Source organism: Urtica dioica, chromosome 7, assembly GCF_054948205.1.
Source record: "Urtica dioica subsp. dioica isolate 48M chromosome 7, U.dioica_male_clone48M_v1_H2, whole genome shotgun sequence".
Taxonomy (NCBI): Eukaryota; Viridiplantae; Streptophyta; class Magnoliopsida; order Rosales; family Urticaceae; genus Urtica; species Urtica dioica.
This window is the reverse complement of record NC_142762.1, coordinates 1,259,994-1,283,036: the sequence shown is the minus strand read 5'-3', so window position 1 is coordinate 1,283,036 and position 23,043 is coordinate 1,259,994. Positions and strand designations below refer to the sequence as shown.

At 48.7% G+C, this 23,043-nt stretch overlaps 1 protein-coding gene across 1 annotated transcript; it reads right to left on the bottom strand.

Annotated features, from left to right (window-relative positions):
* Positions 1-2,709: 2,709 nt before the first annotated feature.
* LOC149390080 (uncharacterized) lies at positions 2,710-3,607 on the bottom strand. Its single transcript, XM_089618942.1, has 2 exons — positions 3,178-3,607; positions 2,710-3,102 (listed from the first exon to the last, which is right to left on the bottom strand). The coding sequence occupies exons 1-2, from the start codon at positions 3,541-3,543 to the stop codon at positions 2,710-2,712; spliced, it is 759 nt and encodes a 252-aa protein (XP_089475068.1). The 5' UTR covers positions 3,544-3,607.
* Between the last annotated feature and the right edge of the window lie 19,436 nt (positions 3,608-23,043).

Genomic DNA, 23,043 nt, shown 5'->3' with positions numbered 1-23,043 from the left:
GTCAAAGACCCGGAGGAATCTAGAGCCTGTCTTGGTTCGAGATCGTCCAAGTTTCCCGAGAGTCGAACATCGACGCTGGCGCCCTGGCGCGCCTCGCGTCCGGGATAGACGAGGAGGGAGAGGGCAGTGTCCCGATAGAAGTATTGACCCGACCCTACGTCTCGAGAGACGACGTAGGGGTAGTTCACGGGACTCCGCCCCCCTCGTGGATGACGCCGCTCGTGGAATTCCTTAAGCGAGGAGTCGTCCCCGAAGACAAAGAAGAGGCCAAAAAGCTGAGAAGCTTGGCGCCGAAATACACAACGAGGGAGGACAACCTGTTCAAGAGAGGCTACTCCATGCCCCTTCTCCGCTGCTTGACCGAAGTCGAGGCGAAGAAAGCACTCCGCGAAGTGCACGAAGGAGTGTGCGGAAACCATGCCGCTGGACAATCTTTGGCATTGAAGCTCCTAAGACTCGGATATTTTTGGCCAACCTTGAAAAAGGACTCCCACGAGTGGGCCAAAAAATGCGACAAATGTCAAAGGTTCGCCCACATCCCGTGCCAAGCGCCGGCCCCGCTATGCCTGATCATTATGCCGCGACTCTTCGCGAATTGGGGAATCGACCTCATTGGTGCGCTGCCCATGGCCCCGAGGCAATACAAGCATGCGATCGTGGCAATCGACTACTTCACAAAGTGGGTAGAGGCCGAACCGCTAGCGAAGATCACCGAGGCGAACACGTCGAGCTTCATATGGAAGAACATTGTCTGCCGCTTCGGGATCCCCGCGTCAATTGTGATCGACAACGGAAATCAATTTGACAACGCGCGCCTCCGAGACATGTGCGAACAACTGGGCATTAGCAAGACTTTCTCCTCTTCCCGCCATCCACAAGCCAACAGTCAAGTCGAGGCGGTCAACAAAACGATCAAAGAAAACTTGAAAAAGAAGCTGGAAGAAAGAAAGGGGGCTTGGGCTGACGAGCTTCCCATGGTCTTGTGGGCATACCGAACCACCGCCCGAAATGCGACCGGCGAAACCCCTTTCGCTCTCGCGTTCGGCGTTGAGGCCGTGGTACCCGTCGAGACCAAGCTGCCAACCCTGCGTATCGAGGAATATGAAGAAGCCGCCAACAATGACGCAATCATAGAGCTAGACCTCATAGACGAGAAGAGGACAGACGCACTCACCCGCCTTGCTGCACAGAAGATGAAGGTCGAGAAGTACTACAACTCCAAGGTCAAGCTGCGAAAGTTCGCCGACGGAAGCCTCGTCCTTAGAAGGGTGTTCCAAAACACCAAGGTGCAAGGTGCGGGAGTTCTGGGCCCCACATGGTAAGGCCCATACCGTGTGCGCCGAGCCATCCACAACGGCACGTACGAGCTCGAGAACCTGGAGGGACTCGTGTTCACACATCCGTGGAACGCAGAGCACCTGCGGCAATACTACCAATAGGGGCACTGCTTCCCCGACGTTCATTTATTTTCGTCTTGTTTTCATTTTTAGCAACGAACAATTTTCAATTTCAAGTACGGCCAACGGCCTGGGAATGTAACGTTTGACTATTTCGACATAATGATTGAATTACATTTCACTTCGAAACTTTTATCCTGTTATATTATAATTTCTAGTCTCCTCTACGAGCACACAATAAAATCGGGGGGCTAATAAGGATAACAGGCACATTTTTCGTGCAACGCACTTGCGTGACTCCACGTTTCACGCGCTGAAAGGTAGCAAAACGTCAACAAATCGGATCCGCGCACCGGACCTCCGATCATCGTGTGACGCTCTCCCACGATTCGATGCCCCACGTACCGATAGGTAGTTAGGCGTCAGCCGATCGCGTCCGCGCACCAGACCGCCGATCCCAGCAGTCAAAACCCAAAACGCGACACGCGTACCGACAGGTACCACGCTCGCTGGGAACTGAGTTTACAACAAGCCCGTCCCGACGCATAATGCGCATGCCGATAGGTAGCGTACTCATCGGAAGACGGGTGCGACGGCCACCCAACTCGCACACGCCGATAGGTAACGAGTCACAAATGGATGGCAAAGAGTCGCACCCGCCGGGCGAAACTGGTCTAGCCAGCGTCCGCGGGAAACCTCGCCGCCAGGTGTGGTAGTAAGCCGTGCAAACCGGTTACGCTGGATATAGTAAGCCGAGTTCGTAAGACGCGCACTAATTGGATTGCGCGAATCGATTACGCTAAAGCATAGCGTGTTGAGAAAATAAGACGCATAACAGATAAGAAAAGCTTTGACCAAAGCAAACAATGTCACATAAACAACCCAACAAGAAAAACACACCGAATGTCAAGCAAAAGAAGCATAACAAATATCCGAAAGGAAACGTAAGGCGAGCGCTGAACAAATGCGCGAAGTGTGGTTACTCTGAGCCGAAGTCGATCTACTCGTCATCATCCTCGGGGCGAGGGGCGCCAGACCCGCCAATGGATTCTCCGTCAAACTGGCGGTTCGTCGACTGGGCGGCCTCCACGGGAGCTCGAGGGCACAGGTCGCCCTCCTGCGGCTCGTCATCCAAAGGAGGGAACGTGGCATCGAAGAAGGAAAACGTGGTCCCGCGAGACGCATTCTCCTTCGCGGTCGCGTCCTGGACCCGTATGGCCGCCTCATAGCGAGCCACCTCCTGCGCGAGGTCCCAGTCGTCCTCCAAGTCTATCTTAGATCGCACGGCATCGTCCTTCTCCTCGATGAGGGTCTACACCTCCGCCTGCAGATAATCCCTCTCCTTCTCGGCCCTGACCCGAGAGATCTCGCTAGCCGATAGTTGAGCGTGGACGATGCTCAGCTCCTCATACCGGCTCGAGAGTGCCGCCTGGAGTTTCCTCTTCTTCCCTAAGAAGGTGTCAGCCGCCTGCTCCGCCTTCTCCCGGGACGCCTGATCGACCATGCGAAGCGATTTCTCGGCCGCCGATTCCCCGCGAACTCGGTCCAACTCCTCCTCGAGCGCTTGAAACTCTCGGGCAGTACGGACCCTCGCTAGAGCGGCAGCATGGGCGGCCACCGCGCTCTCCTTGTCCTTCTCCATGATCTGCATGCGCCGCAACAGGTCCCGGAGAATGCGGTCACTCCGCTCTTGGCGTGCGAGCATCTGTGGGAGCAAGTGATATAAGAATAATCCGAATAAGTATAATGATTACACATGAGACGAGCAAACGAATCATACCTTACGGGCATCTCCGATCCCATTTTGGAAATGCTCAAGGTCGCTCGTCGTCAGTAGACCCTTGAAATCTTGCAGAGAGGTTTCAAGGATCCCTCGGGAGCACTGGTCCCTCAGCTCTGCCGCCTCCGCTAGGAGCATCGAATCCATGCTGTCCGGCACCGCCGATGTGTGGGCACGCTTGTGGCCGGAGGGTGATCCGAAGGAGGTTGACGACGACGGTCGCTTGTTGGAAGAGATCGCCTCATTCCTCGCCCGTGGTGGCGACCCCCCGTGGCGAGCCTCGGCTCGGGGATGAGCCGCGGTCGTAGCTTCGGCGGTAGGTGCCACTCTCGGCACTTGTGTGCGCGGTCGATGTCGTCGGGCCATGGTATCTGCAAAGGAGAAAGGGTGTCAGTCGGTTAGAACGTAACGATATGCATAGGACAACGAAACGTGCGATAACGCGAAAGCGTATGCATGGCTAGTACCCCCCGCATCGGGGGGAGGGGCAGACGAACCCCCCGCCTCTGATTCAGGATCCTCCACAACCTCCGCATCGGGGCCAGGGTGTGGAGGAACGTCGCCGCCCGGCACGAACCACCCAGTCCTCGCCATTAGGTCCGGGGACTCGAACAATGACCCCTGCCGCCTCGAGTCCGGGATTACCTTGATCGCGGCTACGAGTTCGGAATCCTCGGCGTCCCCGACGGGGGAAAAGTCGGTCGCTGGCCCGAACGATAAATGTGCCGCCCCGAAGGCCGACTCAGACACCCACACCCAAGGGTACCGATGCTTCGAGGTAACCTTGGTAACGATGGAGATGCGCTTCCGAGGGAACGCTGAGTAGAAACTTGGTTTCCCCGGGACCCCGCGAACGACCACGAGATCTTGAATATCGTCTGCGGTGATCGCCCTTTTCTTTGCTCGATAGAGCATCATGTGGCACGGAGCGACTACCCGATAAAAGGACGGAGACATCTGTGACGCGTGCACCCCCAACCGAATCAATAGCTCTTGGATCACCGGCTGGAAGGGTAACCGTAGCCCTCTATGAAGGCTCGCCTTGTGAATGGCGGCATGTCCCTTCCGGGAGCGAGTAGGAAGATCGTCGGGTAACGGTCACAGGATTGACACTGAGTCCGGGATACCATAACGCCTCCTCAGGCTCGTGAAGCTGGCGATCGAGAGCGAACTCGGAATGTCACCGCCCTAGTAGTCGAGGCCGCCACGTGTTGCCGACTCTCCGATCGGGAAGGATAGGGCCCGCATTTCCTCCCGTGGGGTTGAGGAAAGCGTCGCCGCAGGTGTGGCGTGGTGGCACGACGGGCCGCTAGAGCGCTCGGCGGTTGAAGCGTCACGGTCGCCTGGTCGGACTGGTCGGCTCCTCTCGGCCCCGGCGTGGCCGCCCAGGTGCGCGCCTGGCTGCCGGCCGGCTAAGCCACCTCCGTCGGGCCGACCCAGGCCCTGACCGGCCGTGACCCCCCCTGCGTGTGCGTCCAGCCCGAGGACCCAGCCCACCTCCTAGCTGGTTAGCTCCTCCACGCGTGGGCCCGATCCGGGCGATCCCTCGCCCTCAGCACATGCCTCCAGCTCGTCAGCCCGGCCCGGCCCCCGGTCGGCTGGGCCCTCGGCCCGTGAGTCCCACCCGGGCGTCCCGGTACTCGCCCCGTGCGCGTCCAGCCTGGCGGCCCGGCCCGACTCCTGGCCGGTCGGGCCATCCTCGCGCGCGTCCAGCCCGGCGGCCTGGCCCGGCGCCTGGCCGGTTAGGTACTCCTCACACGCGTCCAGCCCGGCGGCCCGGCCCTGCGCCTGGCCGGTTAGGCCCTCCTCGTGCACGCCTGGCCCGGCGGCCCGGCCCGGCTCCTGGCCGGTGAGGGCCTCCTCGCGCGCGTCCAACCAGCGGCCCGGCCAGGCTCCTGGCCGGCAAGGTCCTCATCACGCAGGCCCGGCCCAGGTGGGCCTAGGGTTTGCCCAGGCGTTGGCCGAGTCACCGCCCCCCGGCCGGCATTGTCCGGCCGGCGTTCCTCGTCTCCGGCGCCGGCGTCCCCGCCAGCAGCGCCGCCCGCCTCCCGTCGGCCTCCACCAGTGCGCCCCCCTCGAGAGAGGTCGGGTCCAAGCTACCTGGGCCACCCACGCCACCGCTCACCTGCCAGACAGCCCCGGCGTCGCCACCAGGGGCTGACGCGACGCCCCCGGCTCCCGGCTCGACCGACGCGACTTCTCCCGGGGCAGGCGCTCCACCAGCGCCACTGGGGTCTCCTCCGGTGACGCCCCCAGCGCAGACGAGGCCGACGAGGGCCGGCGCACCTTCGCCCGAGCCTGCCTCGCCGAGCGCGCCTCCACCCAGGGCCGACGCGATGCCCCCGGCGCTCGGCTCGACCAGTGCGACTTCTCCCGGGGCAGGCGCTCCACCAGCACCACTGGGGTCTCCTCCGGCGACGCCCCTAGTGCAGACAAGGTCGACGAGGGCCGGCGCACCTTCGCCCAAGCCCGCCTCACCGAGTGCGCCTCCACCGTGGCCGCGCGCGTCCCCAGCGCCGCTGGGGTCTCCTCCGGCGATGCCTCCAGCGCAGACGAGGCCGACGAGGGTCGGCACACCTTCGCCTGAGCCCGCCTTGTCGAGCACGCCTCCACCAAGGCCGCACGTGTCCCCAACGCCGTCTGGGTCTCCCCCGGCGACGCCCCCGGCGTAGACGAAGCCGGCGAGAGCCGGCGCACCTTCGCCCAAACCTGCCTCGCCGGGCGCACCTCGACCCTGACCGGCCCTGCCCTTCTCGACGCCCGGCACCCCTGGGCCGGCATCCCCCTGACGGAAAGGGCCGTCCCCGGTGCGCGTGTCCTCCTCCTCATTGGCCAGCCATGCTGCGACTGATTGAAAATTGCCCCCGGTCATCTCTGCCACTTGGTTGCTCGAAGAACGTAAAGGCGGCACGTTGTGGGAAACCAAGGGAGATGAAAATTGCGCCAAAAAATCGTCTAAGTTTACGTCTTGATTCCCGAGCAAAGGGAAGAGGTCATCTTCGATGGACCCACACCCCGACAAGTGGTTGGTAGGGTCCATTGACACGTGCAACGAGACAAGACAAAAAGTGACCGGAGAAAAGAAAAAATAATAATTAAAGGGTTTCGAACAAACCTTTTCACAACGGGCTGCTCCGGTGGGCCGGCGACGACGAGAATCTTGAGTTTACCGCACGAGTTTCACTCGGCAGTAAACTCGGGGGGCTAATGTTATCGACCTGACCCCGATCGCGGCCGAACGAAGGCAAAGCGACGTCAAAACGTGTCTCGGTAGCTCGTCCCGGCCATTGGCCGGCCCTAGGGCCAGCCTCGGCCAATGGCCGGCCCAAATAGCCTTGGCCATTGGCCGGCCCAAAGGCCAGCCTCGGCCAATGGCCGAGCCAAGCTACCCCCGGCCATTGGGCGGCCCTAGGGCCAGCCTCGGCCAATGGCCGACCCAAGTTGCCTCGGCCATTGGCCGGCCCAAGGGCCAGCCTCGGCCAATGGCTAAGCCAAGCTACCCCCGGCCATTGGCCGGCCCTAGGGCCAGCCTCGGCCAATGGCCGACCCAAATTGCCTCGGCCATTGGCCGGCCCAAGGGTCAGCCTCGGCTAATGCCCGAGCCAAGCTACCCCCCGCCATTGGCCGACCCTAGGGCTAGCCTCGGCCAATGGCCGACCCAAATAGCCTCGGCCATTGGCCGGCCCAAGGGCCAGCCTCGGCCAATGGTCGAGCCAAGCTACCACCGGCCATTGGCCGGCCCTAGGCCCAGCCTCGGCCAATGGCCGGCCCAAATAGCCTTGGCCATTAGTCGGCCCAAGGGCCAGGCTCGGCCAATGGTCGAGCCAAGGCTATCCTCGGCCAAGGGGTTGCCCAAAACACCCCTTGGTCGCCTATAAATACCGAGGTCCCTCCCTTGGTCCCGGTAATCTGAATTTGATTACTGAAACGCTGTCGAACTCGTAGGTCGCTCATTTCTCTCAAGTCTCGGCCTCTAAACACCTAAACCCTCTACATTCTACCTCAACCATACTAATGTTGAGCGTCGGAGAGGTAAACAGAGGCAACCCCTCTGTTTCCCCTTTGTAGTTCACGTATCGTCTACTGCTTTTCAGGTATCGAGACGACGTGAGCTTCATCCACAGCTAAGGGACGACTTGGGATACCAAGTTCGACACGCTCGAGCCGAAGTGAGACCACTTGGTCCGGCCTTGGGTCTAACCACTTTGGGAAATTCTAACAAAAAAATGTGACTTGTTAGCTCCTCGTCAATACATTGTTTCTAACTTATTCACAAGCGACAAAGGCGTTGTGGAAACAATAGCTAGAAGGGTAAATTGGTAATTTCATAAATCCCGACTAGCTGATAGATAATATTCAGTGGATCCACTCATTACAATTAGGTTGAATACTTGAGTAGAAAATAAATTCATTTGAACCGATAGATTTTTACTGTCTACTCTTTAGTGGAGTCAGTTGACATTAAGCTAAACTTGGAAAAGGTTTGTGAATTTTTGAGTCAAAGTGTTTTAGCTCAAGCTTTGTTCATTTGGATCCATGAGGTCACTATCACAAATCATATCGAGTAGGAATAGTTAAACTAGAAGCTAAGTCAAAACAAGAACGAGACAAGTTTTACGAAAATTGTCTAAAGGGTATTTTTGTCTTTTAGGACATAGGACGGAATGAATGTCAATAAATTTTTTGACATTGTCATATGATGACAAATGAAACTTAAACCACTCGGGCATGAATAGTTTATTCGGCCTTGAAGATTAATTTCATTTCATAGAATTTTACTTGAAAATTCTTAATGGGCCTTTTCTTATGTTGTCATGAACAAATGAAGAAAAATCTAGAAACCCATTCTAGAAGCCTTGCACGTTCAACCCAAGGAAAAGAAGGCTGAATTTCATTCATGCCATAGTGTGAAAGAGAGTTTATTTTTTACATTAATGTATTTAGATACTTGCCAAAAGAAAAAGAGGAAACAAATTTGCATGTAGATGCACAAGGAATTTCGGCCAAGAGAGTAATGGGCAAGGCAAGGAACAAAAAAGGAAACAAATCCAAGACTCTAGGAGGCAGCCTTGGGCGCCCAACATGGAATGGGAAATAAGGGATTTTTGCTCATGAATATGTGATATTCTATAGAAGAGGAAAGTACCTCATTGAAGGTAAAACCTCTCCTATAAATAGGAGCCCCATTCCTCACATTTTATTCATCCCAAGTTTTAGAGATTGAGAGCTTGTCTCTCTAGCTTGGCCGCCCCTCCTCTCTCTCTCTCTCTAGGTTATTTTCGATTTTTCATGTTTTGGCACCTAGGTCCTCACTCGACCTAGTGTTTAGCTCTGCGACTTCAAGACTTGTTCTTAAGTCGTAGTGTTTAAAAGTGCCCACTCACTAATTCCTTTATTTCGAGTGATTTAGTGATAGAAACTTTCGTGGTTGCTCGAGGTTCCGAGGAAAGGAAGAGAGACGTGCTGCGAGCGGATACGAGCGTTGCAAATTTCTAAGAGCTTCTCAAAGATCAAGCTTCAAGAAAGGTTAGTAAACTTCTATGCTCATATTGGTTTTTAATTACATGTACTTGCACTTGTCTAGGTTAGTAAAAACCGTTTTTACTTGTAAAAGAAAATTTTTAAAATTCCGCCGCTTCCCGAAGCGTTAATTATTTTCTTAAACCCTAGATCGATCCCAACAAATGGTATCAGAGCTATGGTCAAAGATATGCATGTACATGTTTTTAAAATTATGAGCTTGAAAATCGTTTTCGAAAGTTTACTAATTTTGTGACAAGTTAGAATTGTAATCTTAGATTTTTTTTAATTTATTGCTCTTGCCTTTAAATTAAAAAGCATGTTGATTTTCTATGAGTTTGGGATGTTTTTAAAACACATTAGAATCAGTTCTAAAAGTTTTTAATTTTTTATATTGAAAAACGTGTTTTAAACGTTTGAGAAATTTCGAGTAAAATTTTGTGACTAGTTTTGATATCTTGCTAGTTTCTTATTTTTACTTGAATCGTTTTATGCATGTTGTTATTTCTTTTATTCTATGTTATTACCCTGCTAATAAAACACAAATAAAAGCTTTAAACAACATCTTAAAACGTTCCGTTACACTCGATTCTTTTTCGCACCTAAAAAAGGACCAAGCTTTAATTTATTTCTTTTTCTTCGAGCTGGAGTAAACCCGCATTAAAAGTGGCATAACTCTCAGCTCAGAAATCTAAATTTAATGATTCTTGAATCACATTAAAGCTCTGTCTGTCCTCTGTCCAATGCCACCGGTTTCGGCTCAAAAGGACATCGGAGCCGCCAGATATGGTGATTTTACTCCGAGGTGCGCGGCTGTCTGAAACTCCAGTTTTTTAGAAATCCGGATTTTCAAACCCCACTACCATGAGTTATAGAACTCTAATGAGAAAATTTTCTTGAGAAAAAATGTTTTTCATATGATTATAAACATGATGTGTAAGATTAAAATGTTTTGATTTTTGAAAGTTTAATTGAAATTGAATTTTTACAAAACTAGTTTGAATTTTGAAAAACCGTTTTCACTTTCAAACTTGAAAATATTTTGTCATCCAAATCAAATAAGTTTTCAAAATGTTTTCAAAACTATATCTATATCACATATGTTCAAAATCTATATGCTCTTAAAAATTTTGAGTGGGAGGTCTCCTTGTAGACAAGCCGAAAAATAAAAAGATGTGTAATCTCAAACTTTCAAGTGTTCGAGTGAGTTGAAGTTCACACTTCCCTCATGCACTTTCCCGAAATAGAAAATAGGAAAAGATCGAGTATGTACCTTGTGCTTTTATGCACTAATACTGCTCTGAACATGTCGATCTAGGATTCTCTTCTAGTTGTCCGCTCTTTCGCTCTTTAACTAGGAAATGCGTTTCCGAACTTATAAGAGTCGATGAACCAACACCAAAAACTAAGTGGGAGGGTTATACTTGTTGTTTGTAACCCTCGTTCCCCAACACTAATGAAAAGTGCAAGTGTCGCCGGACTAAGAGTCACCCTCGTGGCCCTCTCTTAAATGAGAGTACTCAAGGGCGCTTTGCTCTGATCATTGCTCAATGAGCTACGTCCGAGAGTGAGACGATGATGACAAGGCCTCCCCTCGGCGGATTGTTTTTCAAAGTCAATCTTTTGGACTAAGTGGTTGGTTACACACTTAGACTCAATCCCTAGTAATCCTCCCTCGAGGCCCTGCGAAAGGATGTGAGTGATCAAACCAATTTACAAGGTGGCTAGTCAAAATTGATGTATTGACATCTTGGCTATGCATTAATGATGAGTCATTTACTTATGAAAGGAGACTCGTTGCGGCCTTCCCTCGAAGGAGTAAAGTATCATTTCGTTCATAACACCTTTGGATTTTATAAAGTCTTAAACAAACTTAAATTCTAAACCAAAGACTAATCATAAACTTGTTTCAACTTTTATAGGCAATATGTCTCCCAACTCTCTCTCTTTCATTCTTTCCTCGAACAAACTCGAAAATGAAAACTACATAGACTCGAAACGTAACCTCGACATAATACCTACCGTTAACAAGCAGAAATGGGTACTCACCATCCCGTGTCCTCCTCTGACGAATGATGATTCAACTCAAGAGGACAATGACGCCTTAGCGGCCTGGCTTCGATCCGATGAGATTGTGAGGTGCTATATCTTGGCATCTATGAACAATATGCTAAAAGAGCAACATCGTAACATCGAGACTGCTGCCGAAATGCTCTACAATCTCCTTGAGATGTTTGGAGGGCAAGGACGTCAAACAAGGCAACAAGCAGTCCTACATTTTATGAACTGTCACATGAAGGCTAGGACTCCTGTTGGAGACTTTATGATACTGATCATTAGTTTTCTAAATAAAAAGGAAATCCTAGGATCTGAGATTAAAGGGAAGAATGTCATAGATATGATCTTGGAAACTCTCCCCGCATCTCTTGATACCTCCAAGATGAACTACTCCATTAACAAGCAAGAGTACACTGTTACCAAGCTTATGGAGGAACTTCACACTGCTGTAGGTCTCACTAAGAGAAAGAGGAATCAAGGACAGGCACATGCTACTGAGCAAAAAGCCTCCGCCTCTGGAACTAAGAAGAGACCTCACAAGGCCGATAAAAAGAACTGTCCTGCCTATCTCAAAGCAAAGAAACATAGTATTGTACTAGATACCGAAGCATGCTTAGTAGCTGATAATGTATCAACGTGGATTCTTGACTCCGCTGCTACTAACCATATTTGTTGTTCCTTGAATGGGTTCAAGAAAACCAAAAGCTTAGAGGAAGGCGAGTTCTGTTTCAAATGGGGTGATGGGAGCCTGGTGTCTGCAAAGGCTGTGGGATCCGTGACGCTGTCTTTTGAAGACCGCACTTTAAACTTGAATAATGTTTATTTTGTTCCTACCTTTGGGAAGAACTTAATATCCGTTGCTCGTCTTCGTGAGCAAGATTATTGTTTAAAGTTCATTAAGAATGGAATTCGTATTTCGTTTCCTGATAATTCTTTTGTCACTGATGCATGTATGAAGAATGCTCTTTTCTACATCTATCCCACTCAACCTTCTCTTTTAGACACCGAAATAGATAATGATCTAATTAGGGAGCCAAAGAGGATCAAACTTTCTGAATCCTCCGATCTAACAAAATCAACACACCTATGGCACTTAAGACTTGGTCATATCAGTCTAGAAAGGATTAAGAGACTTGTGAGGGACGGTCCACTCCAAGCCTCTGCAATAGGTTCACTACCTACTTGTGAATCCTGCATAGAAGGAAAAATGACTAAGCGACCTTTCTCCGATAAGGATCGAAGAGCCACTGAGTTGCTGGAACTAATACATTCTGATGTATGTGGTCCGCTCAGCCAACATGCACGTGGAGGATACGAATACTTCGTCACCTTCACCGATGATTACTCACGATATGGGTTTGTCTATTTGCTTAAACACAAATCCGAGACCTTTAACGTATTTAAGGTCTTTAGGGCTTTAGTGGAAAAGCAAACTGGCAAAGTGATCAAAACCCTTCGATCTGATCGAGGTGGTGAGTATATGTCTGGAGAGTTCGATGACTTTCTTAAAGAAGAAGGAATCGCTTCTCAGCTTACCGCACCTGGCACACCTCAACAAAACGGAGTGTCAGAGAGAAGGAACCGAACTCTAATGGAGATGGTTAGATCAATGATGAGTTACTCATCACTCCCTCCTTCCTTTTGGGGATATGCCCTCGAAACAACCGCTTACATTCTGAACCAAGTTCCATCTAAAAAGGTTCCTGATACTCCTTATGAAAGATGGACTGGCCGTAAAGTAAGTTTGGGCCACATCCGAATTTGGGGTTGCCCTGCACATGTGCTAAGGCAAAAGACTAGCAAGTTGGCTAGTAGGTCAGAATTGTGCCTGTTTGTGGGATATCCAAAGGAAACCAAAGGTTTCATTTTCTATAGTCCCGAGGACGATAAGACTTTCGTTAGCACGAATGCTCGTTTCCTTGAGGAGGACTTCATGAAGGATGCAAAACCTAGAAGCAAAATTGTGCTTGAAGAAAAGTTGGGTGAGGAAGTTTCTACCTCATCTGTAAGAACTGTTCTTACCCCAACTGAAACACAACCTAACTCATCAGAATCTCGTCAAGTAGTACTTTGACGTAGTGGGAGGGCTACTCAAAAGCCTGACAGGTACATGTCTTATGGAGACTCTCGTGTAGCCGTCTCCGACATGGATGACCCTGTTTCCTATAGCCAAGCGATGGCTTGTTCTGAATCAAACCTTTGGCTTGACGCCATGAAAGTTGAAATGCACTCGATGTATGTCAACAAAGTCTGGAAACTTGTAGACCTTCCTGAAGGGATTAAACCCGTAGGGTGTAAGTGGATATACAAGAAGAAAAAGGGGTCCTGATGGGAACGTCGAGACGTTCAAAGCACGACTTGTGGCGAAGGGTTGTACCCAACAAGAAGGGATTGACTATGAAGAAACCTTCTCACCAGTCGCGATGCTTAAATCCATCCGCATACTCCTATCCATAGCTGCAGCTCTCGACTATGAGATCTGGCAAATGGATGTCAAGACAGCCTTTCTGAATGGCAATCTTGAAGAGCGCATTTACATGGCTCAACCAGACGGTTTCGTGGTAGAAGGTCAAGAGACCAAGGTTTGTGAGTTGCTTAAATCCATTTATGGACTAAAGCAAGCATCTAGGTCATGGAATATTAGATTCGATGAAACTGTAAAGAGCTTCGGCTTTGAACAGTCAATAGATGAGCCTTGTGTTTACAAGTTAATACACGAAGGCAAAGTTGTGTTTCTGGTACTATATGTCGATGATATACTACTCATTGGTAATAACGTGGGTAAGTTATCTGAGGTTAAGGTCTGGCTGGCAAAGCAATTCGATATGAATGATCTAGGAGAAGCCGCGTACATTATGGGGATCCAAATATTTCGAGATAGGAAAAACCGGACCCTGTCGCTCTCTCAAGCATCTTATACTGATAAGGTAATGGATCGCTTCTCGATGCAAGACTCCAAGAAGGGCCAAACACCCTTTAGGCATGGAGTTGCACTCTCTAAGGACCAGTCTCCCAAGACTGCACAAGAGATTGAAGACATGAGGAAAATTCCTTACGCCTCTGCCGTAGGAAGCCTCATGTATGCTATGCTTTGCACTAGACCTGACATCTGTTTCGCCGTTGGCGTAGTTAGCCGTTTCCAATCCAACCCTGGACCCGAGCATTGGAATGTTGTTAAGCATGTTCTTAAGTATCTTTGAAGAACAAGGAACTTGATGCTTACATACTCAGGTACTGACCTGACTATGACGGGATATACCGACTCCAATTTTCAAGCGGATAAGGATTCCAGGAAATCCACTTCGGGATCTGTATTCATCCGTAATGGTGGAGCTGTTGTGTGGAGAAGTATGAAGCAATCTTGCATTGCTGACTCCACAATGGAAGCAAAATATGTGGCTGCTTGTGAAGCTTCCAAAGAGGCTATATGGCTTAGAAAATTCCTTAAGTATTTGGAAGATGTTCCAAACGTCGACGAGCCCATGACCCTTTATTGTGATAATAGTGGGGCTGTCGCTAACTCAAAGGAACTTAGAAGCCATAAGCGCTCTAAGCATATTGAGAGGAAATACCATTTGATTCGAGAGATCGCGCAGCGCGGAGACGTGGAGGTGAAGTAGATCTCTGGCAGATCCATTCACCAAGGCCCTAGCGAACATGGTCTTCGACCAACTTCGAGAGGGATTAGACATGTAGGACTACTCACATCTTCTTTGAGTCAAGTGGGAGTTTGTTGTCAACGGTGCCCACAAGAAGAGTAGTAGTGTCTATTTATGTACATTTGATGTCATATAGTCTTACGAAGACTCTTGCTTGTATTTGCCTATTCATTAATAAAAAGTTGAAACGTTCATTCAATCTTCCTTGTCTGAAGCTTTATGATAAAACCATAGTCTTTTAGTCCATAAACAAACTAAACAACTTACGAAGAGACAAATGTAGATTTGCATGAACAAACTCTTCGTAGTTTGCTTAAAACGATATATTCGCAATCTTAGGGTCAAAGGACTATTGACCTCAGTACGATTGTTAGAAGAATCTATGATGTCTGGTTATGAGGCATTGAGAGTTGGGGACTCTATAGTTCTTCTAGGTATCTTCCGAAGGTACTGAATTGACCAGTGCACTTCTAGAGACAATATAAGAACAAACCATTTAACCTCTTATGTCTCGAAGTCACTATGTATGAATTGCATCATGCTTACCTTAATCCTGAAATGAGACATGCCATTTCACACCTTAGTATTCTCATTTGATAAAGTCAAATTTCGGACTCACTATGTGATTCCGAACAAGGCCTATTGGTGAAGTACTAAGTTGTGAGTCTGTCATGAGTAACTTTGTGAAGTTCTCATAGATATGGAATTCATGTACAAGATTCCTGAAATGCAATGTATGTCACCTCATGCTTTGTTCCTTGGAGTGTGAATAAATGAACTGGCCAGTGTCCAAATTGAGTCCTGACTCTTTTGGATGAAACAATGTGACTTGTTAGCTCCTCGTCAATACATTGTTTCTAACTTATTCACAAGCGACAAAGGAGTTGAGGAAATAGCAGCTAGAAGGGTAAAATGGTAATTTAGTAAATCCCGACTAGCTGATGACATTCATGAAGGGTAAACATAGATAATATTCAGTGGATCCGCTCATCATAATTAGGTCGCATTCTTGAGTAGAAAATAAATTCATTTGAACCGAGAGATTTTCAGTGTCAGCTCTTTAGTGGAGTCAGTTGGCATTAAGCTAAACTTGAAAAAGGTTTGTGAACTTTTGAGTCCAAGTGTTTAGCTCAAGCTTTGTTCATTTGGGTCCATGAGGTCACTGTCACGAATCACATCGATAGGAATAGTTAAACTGGAAGCTAAGTCAAAACAAGAACGAAAATTGTCAAAAGGGTAATTTTGTCTTTTGAGACATATGATGAAATGAATGTCAATAAATTTTTTGACAAGTTCATTTGATGACTTAATGTCACTCGGCCATAACTTGATTATTGGGCCTCGTGAATTAATTTCATTTCATAAGAATTTTATTGAAAATTCTTAATGAGCCTTTTTCATGTTGTCATGAACAAGTGGAAAAGCTTCTAGAAGGCCTTTCTAGATGAGAATAGGCGCCCATAATACCCAAGGAAAGAGAGTTTATTTTGCGCATAAATGTATTTAGATACTTGCCAAAAGAAAAAGAGGAAACAAATTTGCATGTAGATGCACAAGGAATTTCGGCCAAGAGAGTAATGGGCAAGGCAAGGAACAAAAAAGGAAACAAATCCAAGCCTCTAGGAGGCAGCCTTGGGCGCCCAACATGGAATGGGAAATAAGGGATTTTTGCTTATGAATATGTGATATTCTATAGAAGAGGAAAGTACCTTATTGAAGGTAAAACCTCTCCTATAAATAGGAGCCCTATTCCTCACATTTTATTCATCCCAAGTTTTAGAGATTGAGAGCTTCTCTCTCTAGCTTCGCCGCCCCTCCTCTCTCTCTCTCTCTAGGTTATTTTCGATTTTTCATGTTTTGGCACCTAGGTCCTCACTCGAACTAGTGTTTAGCTCTGCGACTTCAAGACTTGTTCTTAAGTCGTAGTGTTTAAAAGTGCCCACTCACTAATTCCTTTATTTCGAGTGATTTAGTGATAGAAACTTTCGTGGTTGCTCGAGGTTCCGAGGAAAGGAAGAGAGACGTGCTGCGAGGGGAGACGAGCGTTTCAAATTTCTAAGAGCTTCTCAAAGATCAAGCGTCAAGAAAGGTTAGTAAACTTCTATGCTCATATTGGTTTTTAATTACATGTACTTGCACTTGTCTAGGTTAGTAAAAACCGTTTTTACTTGTAAAAGAAAATTTTTAAAATTCCGCCGCTTCCCGAAGCGTTAATTATTTTCTTAAACCCTAGATCGATTCCAACAAGATAATGGTTCACCGTCTCAACGATGACAAGAGAGTGACTGAGCGCGTTCAACCGCGATGGGCGTTCAGCGGAGAAAGGTACCAAGCCACTGGTGAAGAGGTTGACAAACTTCTCGCCGCCGACTTCATCAGGGAGGCGGAGCACCCCAAGTGGGTGTCCAATGTGGTGATGGTCAAGAAGCCAAACGGGAAGTGGAGGATCTGTATCGACTACAAAGATCTCAACAAAGCCTTCCTGAAAGACAGCTTCCCTCTCCCGAGGATCGAGCAACTTGTGGACGCCACGGCGGGCCACGAGTTGTTGAGCTTCATGGACGCCTACTCAGGCTACAATCAGATCCGCATGCACGAGCCGGATCAGATCAAGACCACCTTTGTTACGAACCGCGGGTTCTACTGGTACAAGGTCATGCCTTTTGGCCTCAAAAACGCGGGAGCAACGTATCAAAGGTTGGTGAATCGAATGTTCGCCAATCAAATTGGAAAAACTATGGAGGTCTACGTGGACGATATGCTTGTCAAAAGCCTCAAGGCCCACGACCACGTTCGAGACCATAGAGAGATTTTCACGATCCTGCGACGCTACAGGATGAAGCTCAACCCCAACAAGTGTGCTTTTGGGGTTGAGTCCGGAAAATTCTTAGGCTACATGGTCAGCCGCCGCGGGATCGAGGCTAACCCCGAGAAGATTAGGGCGATCTTAGAGATGAGGTCGCTGCAAAAAGTGAAAGAAGTTCAGAGTTTGACGGGAAGGATCGCCGCCCTGACGCGATTCGTTTCCAAAGCCACCGATAGGTGCCAACCGTTTTTCAAGGCACTGAAGAAGACCGGTGGGTTTGTATGGACGAAGGAGTGCGAGGAAGCATTCCGCGATATGAAAGCCTATTTCACCTCCCCCCCGTTCCTCGCAAAACAGAAGGATGGCGAAACCTTGTACATTTACCTTGCTGTTTCCGATAGGGCCGTGAGCGCGATTCTCATACGCGAGGAAAACAAGGTACAATGGCCGGTCTATTACGTTAGCAAGGCGCTCCTCGACGCCGAGACCCGATACCCGGAAATCGAGAGATTGTCCCTCGCCCTTGTCATGAGTGCGAGAAAGCTCCGACCCTACTTCCTGTTGGAATCGATCTAGGGTTTAAGAAAATAATTAACGCTTCGGTAAGCGGCGGAATTTTAAAAATTTTCTTTTACAAGTAAAAACAGTTTTTACTAACCTAGACAAAAGAGCAAGTACACGTAATTAAAAACTATTATGAGCTAAGAAGTTTACTAACCTTTCTTGAAGCTTAATCTTTGAGAAGCTCTTAGAAAGTTGCAACGCTCGTCTCCCCTCGCAGCACGTCCCTCTTTCTTTCCTCGGCACCTCGAGCAACCATGAAAGTTTCTATCACTAAATCACTCGAAATAAAAGAATTAGTGAGTGGGCACTTTTAAACACTACGACTTAAGAACAAGTCTTGAAGTCGCAGAGCTAAACACTAGGTCGAGTGAGGACCTAGGTTCCAAAACAAGAATAATCGAAAATAAACTAGAGAGAGAGAGAGAGGAGTTTCGGCCAAAGTTCTAGAGAGAGAGAGTCTCTCAAATCTCTTAAACTTGGATGAATGAAATGTGAGGAATGAGGCTCCTATTTATAGGAGGAGGATTACCTTCAAAATGTAGTTTCCTCTTTTCCTATTGCCTTGCACGTCCAACATGCCTCATGAAGGCTTAGGATTTGTTTCCTCATTTGATTTCCTCTTAGTTGGCCAAAAATGCACTTTCCTTCTTAAGGAAATTTGTTTCCTCTTTTTCTTTTGGCAAGTATCTTCATACATCAATGCACAAAATAAACTCTCTTTCCCACTATGGCATGAACGAAATTCAGCCTTATTTTCCTTGGGTTGGACGAAATTTGAGCTTCTAGAAGGAGCTTCTAGATGTTTCTTCATTTGTTCATGACAACATAAGAAAAGCCCATTAAGAATTTTCAAGTAAAATTCTATGAAATGAAATTAATCCTCAAGGCCCAATAAACTATTAATGGCTGAGTGTTTTAAGTTTCATTTGTCATCAAATGACCTTGTCAAAAAAATTTATTGACATTCATTTCGTCCTATGTCCAAAAGGACAAAAATACCCTTTCGACAATTTTCGCTATTGTTTTGACTTAGCTTCCAGTTTAACTATTCCTACTCGATGTGATACGTGACAGTGACCTCATGGACCCAAATGAACAAAGCTTGAGCTAAACACTTGGACTCAAAAGTTCACAAACCTTTTCCAAGTTTAGCTTAATGCCAACTGACTCCACTAAAGAGTTGACACTGAAAATCTCTCGGTTCAAATGAATTTATTTTCTACTCAAGAATTCAACCTAATTATGATGAGCGGATCCACTGAATATTATCTATGTTTACCCTTCATGAATGTCATCAGCTAGTCGGGATTTACTAAATTACCATTTTACCCTTCTAGCTGTTATTTCCTCAACTCCTTTGTCGCTTGTGAATAAGTTAGAAACAATGTATTGACGAGGAGCTAACAAGTCACATTGTTTCATCCAAAAGAGTCAGGACTCAATTTGGACACTGGCCAGTTCATTTATTCACACTCCAAGGAACAAAGCATGAGGTGACATACATTGCATTTCAGCAATCTTGTACATGAATTCCATATCTATGAGAACTTCACAAAGTTACTCATGACAGACTCACAACTTAGTACTTCACCAATAGGCCCTGTTCGGAATCACATAGTGAGTCCGAACTCTGACTTTCTCAAATGAGAATACTAAGCTGTGAAATGGCATGTCTCATACATAGTGACTTCGAGACATAAGAGGTTAAATGGTTTGTTCTTATCTTGTCTCTAGAAGTGCACTGGTCAATTCAGTACCTTCGGAAGATACCTAGAAGAACTATAGAGTCTCCAACTCTCAATGCCTCATAACCAGACATCATAGATTCTTCTAACAATCATACCGAGGTCAATAGTCCTTTGACCCTAAGATTGCGAATATATCGTTTTAAGCAAACTACGAAGAGTTTGTTCATGCAAATCTACATTTGTCTCTTCGTAAGTTGTTTAGTTTGTTTATGGACTAAAAGACTAAGGTTTTATCATAAAGCTTCAGACAAGGAAGATTGAATGAACGTTTCAACTTTATTATTAATGAATAAGCAATTACAAGCAAGAGTCTTCGTAAGACTATATGACATCAAATGTACATAAATAGACACTACTACTCTTCTTGTGGGCACCATTGACAACACTTCCAAGCGCACCCCATCGTGGTACGCACGGGACATCCCATCGAGAAGGCCCTGCAAAAAGGGACCTCTTCTCGAATGGCCATATGGTCCCAGGAGTTGGGCGAGTACGGGGTCGAGTTCCAACCGAGAACCGCCATCAAGGGTCAGGCCCTCGCCGACTTCATAGCCGAATTCACAAGCGCACCCTCAACTGACGAGGGTGAAAAAGGCGACGAGAACAAGGAAGACAAGGAGAACGACCACGGCGAGTCGTCGAAGAAGAGGACCAACGGTCCGATAGGGCCGGTCTGGGACTTGCACGTAGATGGCGCATCAAACGCCCGGGGGGCTGGCGCCGGCGTTGTGCTCATAAATCCCGATAGGGAAAAATTGAGATACGCATTGCGGTTCGAGTTCAAGGCTTCCAACAACGAGGCGGATCGTTGGCTTGGAGCTAGCGAACAAGCTAGGCGTCCAAGACCTTTGCATCCACTGCGACTCGTAGTTGATTGTGAATCAGGTTAAGGGCGACTACGTTGCTAAAGAGCCAAACATGATCGTGTACTTGTCAAAGACCCGGAGGAATCTAGAGCCTGTCTTGGTTCGAGATCGTCCAAGTTTCCCGAGAGTCGAACATCGACGCTGGCGCCCTGGCGCGCCTCGCGTCCGGGATAGACGAGGAGGGAGAGGGCAGTGTCCCGATAGAAGTATTGACCCGACCCTACGTCTCGAGAGACGACGTAGGGGTAGTTCACGGGACTCCGCCCCCCTCGTGGATGACGCCGCTCGTGGAATTCCTTAAGCGAGGAGTCGTCCCCGAAGACAAAGAAGAGGCCAAAAAGCTGAGAAGCTTGGCGCCGAAATACACAACGAGGGAGGACAACCTGTTCAAGAGAGGCTACTCCATGCCCCTTCTCCGCTGCTTGACCGAAGTCGAGGCGAAGAAAGCACTCCGCGAAGTGCACGAAGGAGTGTGCGGAAACCATGCCGCTGGACAATCTTTGGCATTGAAGCTCCTAAGACTCGGATATTTTTGGCCAACCTTGAAAAAGGACTCCCACGAGTGGGCCAAAAAATGCGACAAATGTCAAAGGTTCGCCCACATCCCGTGCCAAGCGCCGGCCCCGCTATGCCTGATCATTATGCCGCGACTCTTCGCGAATTGGGGAATCGACCTCATTGGTGCGCTGCCCATGGCCCCGAGGCAATACAAGCATGCGATCGTGGCAATCGACTACTTCACAAAGTGGGTAGAGGCCGAACCGCTAGCGAAGATCACCGAGGCGAACACGTCGAGCTTCATATGGAAGAACATTGTCTGCCGCTTCGGGATCCCCGCGTCAATTGTGATCGACAACGGAAATCAATTTGACAACGCGCGCCTCCGAGACATGTGCGAACAACTGGGCATTAGCAAGACTTTCTCCTCTTCCCGCCATCCACAAGCCAACAGTCAAGTCGAGGCGGTCAACAAAACGATCAAAGAAAACTTGAAAAAGAAGCTGGAAGAAAGAAAGGGGGCTTGGGCTGACGAGCTTCCCATGGTCTTGTGGGCATACCGAACCACCGCCCGAAATGCGACCGGCGAAACCCCTTTCGCTCTCGCGTTCGGCGTTGAGGCCGTGGTACCCGTCGAGACCAAGCTGCCAACCCTGCGTATCGAGGAATATGAAGAAGCCGCCAACAATGACGCAATCATAGAGCTAGACCTCATAGACGAGAAGAGGACAGACGCACTCACCCGCCTTGCTGCACAGAAGATGAAGGTCGAGAAGTACTACAACTCCAAGGTCAAGCTGCGAAAGTTCGCCGACGGAAGCCTCGTCCTTAGAAGGGTGTTCCAAAACACCAAGGTGCAAGGTGCGGGAGTTCTGGGCCCCACATGGTAAGGCCCATACCGTGTGCGCCGAGCCATCCACAACGGCACGTACGAGCTCGAGAACCTGGAGGGACTCGTGTTCACACATCCGTGGAACGCAGAGCACCTGCGGCAATACTACCAATAGGGGCACTGCTTCCCCGACGTTCATTTATTTTCGTCTTGTTTTCATTTTTAGCAACGAACAATTTTCAATTTCAAGTACGGCCAACGGCCTGGGAATGTAACGTTTGACTATTTCGACATAATGATTGAATTACATTTCACTTCGAAACTTTTATCCTGTTATATTATAATTTCTAGTCTCCTCTACGAGCACACAATAAAATCGGGGGGCTAATAAGGATAACAGGCACATTTTTCGTGCAACGCACTTGCGCGACTCCACGTTTCACGCGCTGAAAGGTAGCAAAACGTCAACAAATCGGATCCGCGCACCGGACCTCCGATCATCGTGTGACGCTCTCCCACGATTCGATGCCCCACGTACCGATAGGTAGTTAGGCGTCAGCCGATCGCGTCCGCGCACCAGACCGCCGATCCCAGCAGTCAAAACCCAAAACGCGACACGCGTACCGACAGGTACCACGCTCGCTGGGAACTGAGTTTACAACAAGCCCGTCCCGACGCATAATGCGCATGCCGATAGGTAGCGTACTCATCGGAAGACGGGTGCGACGGCCACCCAACTCGCACACGCCGATAGGTAACGAGTCACAAATGGATGGCAAAGAGTCGCACCCGCCGGGCGAAACTGGTCTAGCCAGCGTCCGCGGGAAACCTCGCCGCCAGGTGTGGTAGTAAGCCGTGCAAACCGGTTACGCTGGATATAGTAAGCCGAGTTCGTAAGACGCGCACTAATTGGATTGCGCGAATCGATTACGCTAAAGCATAGCGTGTTGAGAAAATAAGACGCATAACAGATAAGAAAAGCTTTGACCAAAGCAAACAATGTCACATAAACAACCCAACAAGAAAAACACACCGAATGTCAAGCAAAAGAAGCATAACAAATATCCGAAAGGAAACGTAAGGCGAGCGCTGAACAAATGCGCGAAGTGTGGTTACTCTGAGCCGAAGTCGATCTACTCGTCATCATCCTCGGGGCGAGGGGCGCCAGACCCGCCAATGGATTCTCCGTCAAACTGGCGGTTCGTCGACTGGGCGGCCTCCACGGGAGCTCGAGGGCACAGGTCGCCCTCCTGCGGCTCGTCATCCAAAGGAGGGAACGTGGCATCGAAGAAGGAAAACGTGGTCCCGCGAGACG